Raw genomic sequence first — 13,695 nt, forward strand, 5'->3', positions numbered from 1 at the left:
GGTGTGAATGTCACGGGTCGTCGGAGATGACCTTAAAAACGGATGACTCGTGTTACAGTAGGTGTGGCACGATAAAGAAACCTCACTGCTCAATGTCCGTAAGCGCCGAGTATAGTCCTAAATTTGAAGCCCTTCACCGGTCTTGGTGACGTCTCTATATGAGTGAAAACTTCTCGAGCGAAACGTTAAGCAAGATACAATCAATCTTAACACAGTACAACGACAGTATCAAGGGGTTCATAACACAGTACAACTAGGGTATCATGGGGTTCATAACACAGTACAACCACAGTATCAAAGGGTTCATATCACAGTACAACCAGAGTATCATAGGATTCATAGCACAGTACAACCGGAATATCAAAGTGATAATATCATAGTACAACCAGAGTATCATGGGTTTTAAACTTATATTCATTTCAATAGGTCCTGTCGTTGACCACTGTTGTAAAAATGATTGGGAAACAGATTGAGAATAATGAAGAAACTAGATCTTATATAAAAGTTCGCACAAAACTCGTTCATTAGGTAATGCAGATTTTTACTGAATTGGGGGAATTTTATGGGTTTGATAAGGTATCTTATGAGACAGTTCGTAGGTAGAGAAAGAAATTTCTGACTGACACAGAGTCCGTCAAAGATGCAGCAAAATCTGGCCGACCTGCGACTGTAACAGGCAAGGGAAATGTCTCAAAATTCAGGGAAATAAATGAAAGTGATTGCAGATACACGATTCATGATATTCCCAAAGCTGTTGGCATATCGCTATCGCGGGTGCATTTAAATATGGCTAACTAAACACGGTAGAAGGCCCGTAGTTGACAAAAGAACCATAAGCAAAAATAAGGTTCTTTATTGCATATTCTTCTCATGTGATGGTACAGCCGTAAAAATTCCGGTGCCGAAGGGCAAAAGTCTTACAGGTCAGTATATTGAACAGCCCTCGTATATCGGTAATCGAAACTTTCCTTTAAAAATGAATAATAAATGATAGAATAGACTTTCATTATATGAACTCTTAAAATAACATTTCCCTTGTTACACTAATCTTGTATATACAAAATAAAAACTATGAGTTCCTATACAAATGTCATTTATTACGGAATGATGATATGCAATAATACATGAATTTAGAAAAAGCTATATCATTGATATCATATGAGTAATAATATTGCGAAGTATGTAAATCTTAAGCGTTATAATATGAAAGGAAAATGTGAATGAAAGTGAAGATAACGAACAGTGATCAATATCATAACTCCTATCAGCAATTCAGAATAGAGAATTGGGTAAACATGGACCCCTGGATATACCAGAGGTGGGATTGAACATTACAAAGCATGTCAATCTTAGTGCTATCTGACAAATATACATAAAAGGCTATAGCTATGGCAATTAAAACACCACATAGATTGCTACAAATGAAAGTGTAAAACGGCATTCCTTGCATCGCCCGACGTATTTCGAAAATCTAGATATTTAAATACGTAGTGTTGTAGTAGTAATACCGGTAAATGACTATCTTTTAAACATAAATCCTTCAAGTGTAACTTTTTTGTTCTCATCAGCGAGAGGATTTTCAATCCATTTTATGATATCCTACATTTGATTCTATACTCAGTATATACATCAATTTGAAACATTCTTCCTTTACCAGAGGTGGGATCAGGTGCCTAGGAGGAGTAAGCATTTCCTGTCAACCAGTCACACGAGCCGTGGGCCCTATATCTTGATCAGATAAACGGAGTTATACATACCCCCGGTAGTCAAAATCAGTTTGTCACGAACGGTCTAACAATCGCTATGAAACAAGTCAGACAACATTTGACCCAACGATAGGTTGTATTTAAATGCAATATAAAAATGACGTGTTTGCTGGGACTGATGACGTGTGATCTGTTTCTTGTTCTGTGAGGTCATTACTTCTTCTCAGCAATGGATCAGTGTCATTTATAAGTGGGATGAAGATAATCAAAATCTTGTTCCTCTTTATCAAAATCGTTGTAAATGCCCTGAGCAGAGTCTGTAAATCGTGTGATATTGCTGGCAATGTCCTCATTGTCTACATTAGTCATCTCTGGGAGAACTTCCATGTAATCGTGTCTGACAATCTCTCGTGTATAAATCGGGATGTTTTCCAGTGTCCGTGATGTATCGTCTTCTTGTGCTGAGTTGTAATATTCTACGGATGTATTTGCAGTTGTTAAAGAAGATCTAGAACCCATTGAGGGAATTTCACACCCACTGGATCTCGAGTTTGCGAAAGAAAAGTCACTGTCCGAACTCGAGTTAGCGATAGATAAAGTGCTATCCGAATTTATTGAGGAAATCTCTTCGAACGAGACTTCCTCGCTGCACATCCTTCCCATTGTCCAATGGCTGCTTTTCCTGATATTACTTCGTTTGGAATCTGTCCTGTCAAATCCAGAGCGGTATAAAGGATTCATTTTGGTTTGGGTATCAAATCTGGATGGGATGAGGGGTCTTGTAAACTGTCCGAATATTGGGTATTCGCGTGGTAAGCTATAGGACTGGACACCATTGTTTGGAACGCATGGTTCTGGATCTGAAGGACCACTGGGTAGGCATTCGGGATTTCTAGGCGGAAGTGGAGGTTCCGGAAGTTCTTCATATTGCTCTTCACAGAAATCATCGTCCATCATGTCTTCACTTTGGAATATTAATCTACAGAGAACATTAAAAATGAACATTCTTCTTACTTATCGCCCTTATTAGATACCATATTTCAAATCTAAAGTCTGTGCGTTTTATTGGAAAACTACACACAGTGTACACGTGTAAATATACGTCTGAATGAGTGGAGTCTTACTTGGTGGTCGTCTGCAGGATTTCGGTACATGTAGGTCTTTGGGTTCTGTCTCTGTTCCAGCACTTCATCATCACTTCATAAAGGTCTTTAGGACAGTACACAGGCTGCTGAGGTACCTCTCCAGACAAAATGTGTTCTATCAACTAAAATAGTCCAGGAGTTTTTGCAACATTTTAGTTAAAACAAAACGTTGACGTATAAGGCTTGTAAAAGAAAGAAAAAAGGAGAAAGAAGGCAATACCTCTCTCTTTGGGATTTTACAAAATGGTACACAGTTCATTGAAGAAGACATTGGATTCTCCATATTGATCTCAAGCCCCATGTAGAATTCATAGATTGCCATTGCGAGCATATAAACATCCCCCTCTCTAGAATATTGTCCGTGTTGCAAGGTTTCAAGTGGATACCTGATATAAAAAGCGATTACGGAATCTATTACTATCGATATATGGATTAATCATGAGCCTGTATTCTATTTTCAGCATGAAGGATCATAGTAATTACCAGTTCCTACGATCTGGGAAGACTTCGTCAATAACGCTGTCATCCAAAATTTGGTCAGGATACAGATACACCATACGTCCCAGTCGTGGTGAAAATACCTGAAATGTTAGAGGATTTTCATCATCACCAACACCAGCAAACCTCACTGGGCAATCCACCACACAATCAAAATGATATGTTACCTTATGTTTCTGCAAATCATAGTAAAGATGGCGGCAACAAATATCACGTGACAGCCAGCCACGATCATGTAAACTATATATAAACTGGACAAGATGGTGAATAATCAAGGTATATTTGGCGTTGTTTTCCTGATTATCTGGGTCACCATAGCATCTACTCAAAGACAGCTGAGAGAGCGTCTCTCCAGTGTTGCAACTGAAATGCTTAAAAAAATACATGTTCTTTATAATAAGCATTGCTCAGTCATTGCTAGGCCTACATTCTTCTCAACCTTACAAAGTTTAGTTGAGTATCAGTCAATTTATACTGTGGAGGATGATACTACTTATTATTATTTTATCGGTATGAAATACCAGCGTGTATGGGTCTTTCCTTTCCAAATCCGGAGGCCATTTTGTAACGTTCAGGACATCCTGGAGAGAAGATTTGCTAAGTTCCGTGAAGGAGACTTCGAGAAACTTCTGCGAAATAGGTTCCTGGACTTTTAATTTCTGGCCCTGGATATAAAATGTATATGTACAAAATTGGAATATATAAATAGATATACATGTAGATAAGTTATTTGTTTTTCTGGTAGGCGTTAGGATAAGATGATCGTTCGGTTGGTGTTTTCATCTACAGACCTGTTGTTGAATGCTTGGAGTATCACTAGATGTGATGTCTGCTTCTGAAACGGCTAAAATTGTTCGGGGTTTTCTCCATGTCTTACGGAGGTTGGCGTAACTCTTCACTGGGTCTGAAATGCATTCAAAAAAGTAAAAGATACGTTTACAAAGATGTTATGATATATTGAATGAATGATTTTGTGAACTTGAAGAATCGAAAAGTTGGGAAATGTCGAAGAATCACCATTCCCAAAGACGGAATATTATTAAATTTGTATTTATCGTAAAATAAGCATATACTTTTTCTAAGTTTTATATAGGTTCTCCTTCAAAACGCGTCTTCAGAACTGACATCAGCAGACAGTTAATGCAATTAGGAATAACAATAAGCATATATGTCTGTTAGTAGTGACACCTTTGTGAAGGAAACATATTCCCATTCAGTGTGGATATTAGCCAGAGGTATGCAAAGCCAAAGGCCATCAATGGAGAATAGACTTGGGTCAAAATTTCTCTTTATTTTCAATCTTTACACATTTCCATGAATAGTTTATCAAAATAACGAATCATTACATGATTTCATAGAACAATATGCCACGGATTTACTTTGCACGTAATTATTCAAAAATTTAAAAAGAATTGACCCAAGTACTTTTCCGTTTATGGTCATCAATGCTGAATACTCGTAGATATTGTGAAGGTCAACATAAAAACAATACGTGTTTGTGAAACACAAATACCCCCGATAATGGCCAAGGTCAGAAGGACAAATATCTCGGTACCAATAGAAAGATCTTGTCACAAGAAATGCTTCTGCGAAAGCTCTAATATTTACCATTTAGAAGTTATAATCAATATCAATCTTTTTTAAAAAGTATGTCAAATGTCAAGGTCAAAAGGTTTAGTAACAACGGAAAAATCTTGTCACAAGGTATACTCATATGAAATATCAAAGTTCTAGCTCTTACTGTTCAAAAGTTATTAGCAAGGTCAAAGTTTTTAAAAAGTAGGTCAAGGTCACAGGGTAAAAAATGTTGGTATCCATGGAAAGGCCTTTTCATAAGAAATACTCATGTGAAATATCACAGCTCTATCACTTACTGTTCAAAAGTGATTAACAAGGTTACAGTTTTTAAAAAGTAGGTCAAACTCCAAGGTCAAGGTCACAGGGTAAAAAATGTTGGTACCCACGGAAAGTTCTTGTCTTAAGAAATACTCATATGAAGCTCTATCACTTACTCATATGAAATGTCAAAGCTCTAGTTCTTACTGTTCAAAAGTTATTAGCAAGGTTAAAGTTTCAGACAGAATGATGACAGAATTACAAAAGGACCAAAACAATATGCCCCCCGATCTTCGATCTCGGGGACATAAAATCACATGAGAAGAAAACGTCTGAGTATATTGATATATTGGAAATACATGCCCAGTGGCACACGTAGTACTCACTCTCCTTTTCACTTTTAAGCTGTTTAATAAGGTCTGGAAGTTCCTATGGTGTGAAAAACACATACATGCAACATTCTCATGCAATTACCATGCACATTCAAGGGCTAGAGAATGCTAATGGTTATCAGCATAGACAGTATGAAAATAGAACAATGGCGCTATATAGAACGTGATTAACTTAGTATTTGCATTTTCATTGCTAGTTTTTCGTTATCAGTATGTCACTACACTGACCTTCTGCGGTTCCTTTGGTAGAGATGAGTCCAGATCTGGATACTTGATATCCTCTCTATGAGCATTTATCAGTCTTTTTCTGTAACCTTAGTAAAAAGAGCATAAAATCATGTTAGCTTTCGATACCGCCATGAGGTCTGCCACACATCGAGAGTAAATAGTTTTGACGGTTTCCCTAATATACATCAAATAACTGTTTTTATTATCGAATTAATTTATTTGTTTATCTTTATCTAAAATTACAAGAACCACAGTGTTGATTGATTGATTAAATATTGTTTAACGTATCTCTCGAGAATATTTCACTCATATGGAAACGTCACCACTGCTGGTGAAGGGCTGCAAAATTTAGGCCTATGTTCGGCGCTTGTGGCCTTTGAACGGGGAGGGATCTTCATCGTGCCACACCTGCTGTGACACGGGACCTCGGTTTTTGAGGTCTCATCCGAAGGACGCCCCATTTAGTCGCCTTCTACGACAAGCAAGGGGTACTGAGGACCTATTCTAACCCGGATCCCCACGGACCCACAGTGTTGAAGTTAATAAAACATATGTAGTTATTTCAATACAGCGCTTTCGCAGAAAAACTCATGTGCTGTGCCATGAAATGCAAAATTATTGACCGGTCAATAATTTAAATATCACATGCTAAAAGAAATCAAGCAGCGGCAAGTAAAAAATAAATTGTTCTATCATTAGATAAGTGTACAACAATACCGGATCCAGATACAGGACAGGTAATACTTACTCCTCCTGGACACCTGGCTCCATCTCTGGAATGTCCAGGGGTCCATGTTTACACAACTCTTAATTCTATATTCCTTATAGGAGTTATGAGATTGATCGCTGTTCGTTATCTTTGCTTTTCATGACTTACAGAAACTATAAAACAACGAAGGTGTCTCACATATCCCCTTCTTCACTTTCCTTTGAAAACTTAAAACTATCGCTTTGAGTGTTCTGTGTGAAATCTAGGGATGACAATGCATATTATGTCATCATTGAACGGCAATATTTTGTTTTAGCATATATTGCTGACTGTTCATATACATGTATATTTTACTCCTGGAAACTCTAATCATTACTTCCACAACCCCCGTTTATAAGCCAGTAGAAGGTAATTGATAAGATATCGTTAATAAATGTTATAGAAATCCCATCTCGCCCTCTCCCTCACCCTGAGTTGATGATATTCTAGCCAAGACGTCGTTCAACTCTTGAAGGCCGTCATGCAAAGAGGCTCTACACTGGGGACTGGAGTCTACAAATCTCAGTATGATTTGGTGAATTTCTCGAGGAATACATGGCCATTGTCGTGGTTTCAAATTCTGGAACACAATCTGAAGAGAAGAGATAATCTTAAAGAACTACTTTGTGAACAATCCATTTATTGACAATTTGAGTTCTAGTCATCTTTCTCGCTTAATAGTAAACACTCTGTGGTTGTAGGAATTACCAGTTGCAATACATCGTCCAGCTTATACCCATACAACTCGGTGTAGGGGTGACATCCGTGAGTGAACAGCTCATATAGAAGTTGGCCCACCATATACTGATCACTGCATGGACTGTACCGATCATATAGAATCGACTCAGGGGCAGACCATCTCAGCGGAATATGTTTACATTCTACAAGATCAAAGGCAGATTATCTCAGTGGAATATGCTTACAACGTTAAAGCTGACATAAGTTAAGGAAATAAATTCAGGATCATAAGAGAACTCTCCGTGTCCGTCGTACTTTTCTATTTATCTGCCATATTAGTTATTATAAATGTTAAATGTATGCGGTATATATGGTATATAAAGGGGTGAGTTTTGGTATGCTTCACTTCACATCGGATTTAACTATTTACCGGCATGGACTGATGTTTGTTGTTAATACTTAAAGACATGTTAAGAAAACGTTTTACTCCATATTTCCAACTAATTATCCAGAATCTTTATACTGTTTTACTAATTGACATTATGTTAATTGTAAAATTTGAGCAGTACATGGTGAAGAAAATAATTTCGTGCCTCTAATTACATGTATATATGTAGTGGTCAAGCATAACTAGAAATCAATCACTCAGCTGTATTTATCATTTTTGGGCAGAGACAGGTAGAACAAAACTGGTCAACGGACAGTATATTTAAGAATTTTTGTGAATCTTGATATAACATTATAATTCACGAAATACTAGTTAATAAACGAAGTGATGCATTCAAATACTTCGATTTCAGGTGACTATTTGACTAGCTTTCAAATAACTGATAGATTTCCATTCTTCTTAATACCTGCTATAAATTCGGAAAAATGGCCCTCAGACGCGGTTATCAAACTAGAGAGGAGAATCTGTTCGTCTTTGCTGATTGAAAAACTAGCCGTCGTTAGACCTCGGTGTACAATTCCTTTAGAATGGAGGAAAATCACAGCATTTATAATGTCTGCAGCCATCGTGCAAAGCCGGGGCAGTGATATCCAGTCTTTCTCGTCTCGTTTCTTCCGTAGATACTCCGAAAGCAGCATACTGTCTGTACATTTCTGTGTAATGTAAAACAAAGGCAACGGTCGACACTGAAAACCAACCAGTGGCAGAACATTAGATGACATGCCTTCTCTACATAACAAATGCAGCATGTCTCTTTGTGTCTCATGGTTTTTCAGAATATCTTTCCCATTCGAGCTTGCCCTGTAATCTTCCATGATTCCTTTCATGATGCAGTTCTTTGATGGAAGAAGGATTTGAACATTGACATCTTTGTTATCATTAACCGTACCCGAAAACCGGCACCAATGTGGAGGAATTGGGACGTTACCGCAGATGTCACAGGTATCACTGTCAATGGAAATACGTAGTGGATGAAGTAGTTTCTCTACGTGAGAGACTGTAATCTGCCTGAGATCAAAGTGTGTGTGGCAGTTGTTTTTGGAAAGTATACAGAACATTTCCTGAACAATCTGTCCATCTCTGTGGAATAGCAAACTTGAAATTTCCTTCAAAAGACATCGTCGAATGGCTTGATGAACTTTGACATTATCCATGTACAAATGTAGTATATCCAAGCAAGACTGCACTGTATAAAGAGAATGAATAAGATATGGTAATGAAGCACCTCAAATTCGACAAAAGTACCTGATAATGTATAATATTAACAAACATAATTGATCAAACCCTGTGAAGATGAGATCTCCAAAATTTTGCGTATCATTTTTGTTGTCAACAGCAGCTTGTAGAATACGGACACGTCGTCTTTTTTGTCCTTCTTCTTAGAATTCAGTGTTGTCTTTAAGCAGGCATGCAACACGTCGAGAAGACCCGTGTGGTTTCCATCAGGCTGTAGTATCACCTAAAATACATCACAATCGTTATGAATAAACATCTAATTGCACTGAAGTAATTATGTTCTAGTACATGCGTTTTGTAAAACACTGAAATTTTATTGGTGTAAGATTCCCTACCTGGTTCAAAAGACCATATATAACTGTTGTTTGTTCAAACTCGGATAGTGTCGGAAACTCGTCTTTTATCTTTAATCTATTGTTTTCGGTCTTCATTGCATCCGACCAATTTCCCATCCGAAGAACAGACACTTCGTCCAAATGAACGGAAAAACATGATGCCGACCTTTTCAGATGATCAAACACGCTTTTCAGTATTTCGTTGGTGGTGTGCAGTTTTTCAACTTTGGTGATTTTCATCTTTACTTTTTTACAAATGTCTTCCACGGGAGATTTCATGGAAGCGTCCATGCTTGAGTTAAATGCCATAAATAGGACTGAAAATGCCGTCAACACTGCGTGCAGTAGCAGAACAAGCAGGTCCTGATCACCGCACCACAGTTCAATAATTTCAGAAAGTTCTAAAATCCCATGCACAAAATCCCAAGTGTTGCATCGTCGAGCTTCTGTGGTGTACAGCAGATTTCCTATGTTTTGGAAGGCGTTGAGCTGTATACTTCTCTTCTGACACTTCAGAAGACTGACCAAACCCCGGAAATTTCGGCAGGTCAAACATTTTCTCATTACAGAAGTGACAATATATTTCTCGAAATCAGACGAATCATTACAATTACCTCTGTTGTACATCAAGACAATGTCATTCATTTCCAAGTTTTCTGTAATTGAAACATAGGTAATGAATGAATCATCAAGACATTATGAAAAAATTACAATGATAAATCTACTGTCGCAAACTGTGAATCAGAAATCGTCAATATATTATTTTATATACCCACCATCGTACTTTCCTGTTGGTAAGATATATTCATCATAAACAAACGACCCTGAATGACTGTCTGAACACATGAGAGATTTTGTTTCGATGAATTTGTCTCTACTACTAACATGCTTCACTTGAACTCTATTGATATGATGGAGAGCCGTGTAGCCGTATTCATCTTCTTTGGTAAGTTCTGTGATGACGTGTAAGTTGTCAGTAGCACTGCTGTTTCTATTATGCTTGTCGTCTGCTAGATCAAAACGCCGATTTTTAAAAACGTCTAGCGACATTGGGGTGGGGGTAGAAGCCTGCTTTTTGAAGGTTTCTTCAGCAGCTCCTCCGGTGATCGTCTGCGCCATCACAGGATCCGTGCCGTCCACAATACCCTGAGCGTACGGATTTTCTTGTCTGACGTCATCGTACACACTGTAATCTGACACAGTTCTTCTGATCTCATCAAAAAGTCTGCACATTCTGGCCTCGTTTTCAACATTTGATATAATATTTTTGAAATTCTGCGGTTTGACTCTGCCAATGCTTCCCGTGATAACAGTGGTCCTCGTCTGTATTTGTCTATAGTAAATCTTTAACTCTTTTTCGTTGTGTTTGCAGACAATCATTGCCGTTACAATGGCTGAGTTAATCTGTTCTTCAACACCACAATTGTTTGGCAAGATTAATTGGAAATACTTTAGGTTGGCGTCCTTACAGGACGATAGCAGCGTCATGACGTGGTTTTTGTAGCATATTGCGTCATTACACGTCATAATACAGACATCAAATTGTTTGCGTCTATCATACGCTGATGTTCTTGGCAAAGTTTGCAGGTTGGACATCTTTGATTTGGTGTTATCTACAATGAATATTGTACATATATTGCGTTGTTTATTTTCAAATTTTTTTATTTATTTTTTTAGATGTACCTGCATAAGCTTTATTATAGATAAAAAGGGGGGGAGATAGGTTTGAGTGTAAAATAAAACGATGGGGAAGAGATTATCTCCCTTCTTTTCAAACAATTCCTGTATATACTTGTGTGTAAGTTATATACTAGTCGTATAAAAACTACCATTATGTGTGAATGACACGCACCAATATAGTAAACTAAGCCCAAGTAATTTCACTAACAATGTGAAAAGATACAAATCTCTAATTATACGCAGTGTGGTTTATGATTAATTGATGTTCAGGAATTAAGGAAATTCGCTACTTGGTATGAAATGCGAAATAAAATTTTGTAAAGTATCATTCTAATTTTTACAATGTGACGAATTACAAATGTGGAAATCTTTCTGACTTTCAAAGAGACATATGGCATTGAATGGGACCTTATGTTTTTCAGGACTTATAAAAATTCAAAACTGTTTCTAATATACATTTGTTGTATTAAATATCAGGATTAAACCTAATGCGAAATATATCGCTTGTATCGTTGTAATCCTTAGAATGTTACTGAAACATGAAACATATTACTTACTGAGAAAATGTTCAGGTCATGCACCTTTTTTTCTTTCGAAAATCATGAATTTCACATCGTATTATCTTAGATGTATTAACACCTTTTTGGTAATGTTAACATTCAGTTTTTTATTTTATAAAATCTATTTCGGAAAATTTTATTAATCTTTTAACAAAATTTAGATTGTCTGCTCACCAGCTTAGACTAGAACAAGGTATATATAATGGCACAGCAAGACAACATCGATTGAATTGTGAATTTTGTAATTTAAAAGAAATAAGGGACGAATATTCTTTGATCTTAATATGTCCAATAAATGCTTCTATGTTTAAACTGGTACAACTGGGGGGGGGGGGGGGGGGGGGGGGGGGGGGGGGGGGGGGGTTATGGGGTCCGTGTAGAAAGATCGCAAGAGTTGAGAGAACCATGCCTGGGTGATATTGTATGTGACGCCATTCTTCAGAGTATGAAACGTTCTACTCGTCGTATCTATGCGCTTTCATTTCACGACTGTTTACAATCGCCATATGTTTTTAATTTCACATTACAGGAAAATCTACTTTTAGAATTCCAAGTACGAAAGCATTGAAATATTTATGATATATCACTTCATCAAAATGCAAAATTTGTGATGGTTTACCTCGTGTTACAAACATAAAGACAACTCTAGAGGAAATTTTCCAAAAATTGTGTTAATTTTTCTCTTGATAGCTATAGCTTTATGATTATATGACATGTATTGATCTATGTTCCATTGAAAGTTCATCACCGCGAAAGTCAACAATCAGAAAATGTCAATGTTATATTCAAGTTCCAAGACACATTTAGGGTCAAACTTCATTAAGCGAATATGTAATCCTTGAAGTTGGTGAAAAGGCATTTTAGCCAAATGAATTGTGCATGCATGCATTGCATTTGAAATTATTTATGTATTTTTCTAGGTCAAGGACATTTTTCATGTTATAAGTGTTATTAGTCAGTAGTATTAAGTAATAATTTCAAAGTTTAAGTGTGCCATAATGAATTTGAACTGGTCAACAAATTTTGCATGCATAATTTTTATGTAGCTGCATATTTTTTTTTAAGGTCATATATATTTTGTATAGTTGTTGAATTTTATCCAAATGCTTTAAACCAGAATTTTTTCAGTATATATTAGTGTAATTTAATGATTGCATACTAGTATTCATGGCATATGATGATTCCATTTTGGATTACACCTTCTTTATTCCGAATTTGTTTTGCAAATTACTATTTATTTTCAAGGTGAAAAGTTCAAGGATTTTGTTTAAAAGGTCACAATGTTTATTTATTCATTTTTAAACAAAATTTTTAATATAAGCATGAAATGATCATAGTTATTTTTTTAAAGGCTTAAAGTTTCATCTGTGTCATGGATGTCGAGATCATGAAATAGGAGGTAGGGAAAATAAATGCCTAATAAATTCAAAAACTTTCTGGTAAAATGTATTTTTTGTGTTTTATTTAAGTACAGGAATGATGAAAGTCAATTTCTATCCCAGTGATTTAGAGCCCACTCCTTTTTTTAAATTTTCAGCTTTAAAAAAAAAAAAAAATACAAACCAGGAATTTACATTTTTCAACAAGCATGGTCAGTTCAAACAGGAATAATTTTCGTGAAAGACAGTTTATGTCATTTCCTTGCCTTTATTTGGGTATATCTATGTTATTTATGCTAATTTAAAGTAAAATTTCACTGTAAAGGTGAATTTTAGTAACTTTATGATATAGAACCCCTGCATAAATTTTGGGGGCGAGGGTGGGGTTTAAAAATCCTTCATATTTCATAAATGCATGGTCAAAACTTTACAAAACTTCAGGATTATAACAGTCAAATATTATTAATGATAAATTAAGCAGTGATATTTCATTCCCTTAAATGTCTTATTAGACATGTAATACCTTAAATTCGCGGGAAAATGATAAATCGTGAACGCAGTGAAACCATCGTGTTAAATTTCAAGTCTCCAGTAAAATCCAAAATTCCTGGCGTCCATCTAATAAGTTTATGTTTTGTTGTAATGAAAAGCAAATCATATAAAATCTCAAACATCATAAATATAAAATCCTAGAAACCATAGATATAAAACCTAGAAACCATAGATATAAAACCTAGAAATCATAGATATTAAACCTAGAAATCATAGATATAAAACCTAGAAATCATAGATATAAAACCTAGAAATCATAGATATAAAAACCTAG

General features: G+C 36.2%; 1 protein-coding gene across 1 annotated transcript in view; it reads right to left on the reverse strand.

Moving 5' to 3' along the window:
• Positions 1-1,076: 1,076 nt before the first annotated feature.
• LOC125664355 (uncharacterized) overlaps positions 1,077-13,695 on the reverse strand; it is a 16,098-nt gene continuing 3,479 nt past the window's right edge. The window contains exons 2-16 of the mRNA XM_048897070.2: positions 10,027-10,863; positions 9,251-9,906; positions 8,964-9,138; positions 8,086-8,865; positions 7,262-7,434; positions 6,983-7,145; positions 5,806-5,891; positions 5,572-5,614; positions 4,141-4,253; positions 3,871-4,014; positions 3,517-3,720; positions 3,335-3,432; positions 3,072-3,237; positions 2,831-2,973; positions 1,077-2,685 (exon numbers count right to left, since the gene is read on the reverse strand). Of these exons, the coding sequence (XP_048753027.1) occupies positions 1,947-2,685; positions 2,831-2,973; positions 3,072-3,237; positions 3,335-3,432; positions 3,517-3,720; positions 3,871-4,014; positions 4,141-4,253; positions 5,572-5,614; positions 5,806-5,891; positions 6,983-7,145; positions 7,262-7,434; positions 8,086-8,865; positions 8,964-9,138; positions 9,251-9,906; positions 10,027-10,846 (4,503 nt within the window). The 5' untranslated portion in view covers positions 10,847-10,863 and the 3' untranslated portion in view covers positions 1,077-1,946. The remainder of the gene's footprint in view (positions 2,686-2,830; positions 2,974-3,071; positions 3,238-3,334; positions 3,433-3,516; positions 3,721-3,870; positions 4,015-4,140; positions 4,254-5,571; positions 5,615-5,805; positions 5,892-6,982; positions 7,146-7,261; positions 7,435-8,085; positions 8,866-8,963; positions 9,139-9,250; positions 9,907-10,026; positions 10,864-13,695) is intronic.

This window comes from Ostrea edulis, chromosome 1 (genome assembly GCF_947568905.1).
Source record: "Ostrea edulis chromosome 1, xbOstEdul1.1, whole genome shotgun sequence".
In the NCBI taxonomy this organism is placed as follows: domain Eukaryota; kingdom Metazoa; phylum Mollusca; class Bivalvia; order Ostreida; family Ostreidae; genus Ostrea; species Ostrea edulis.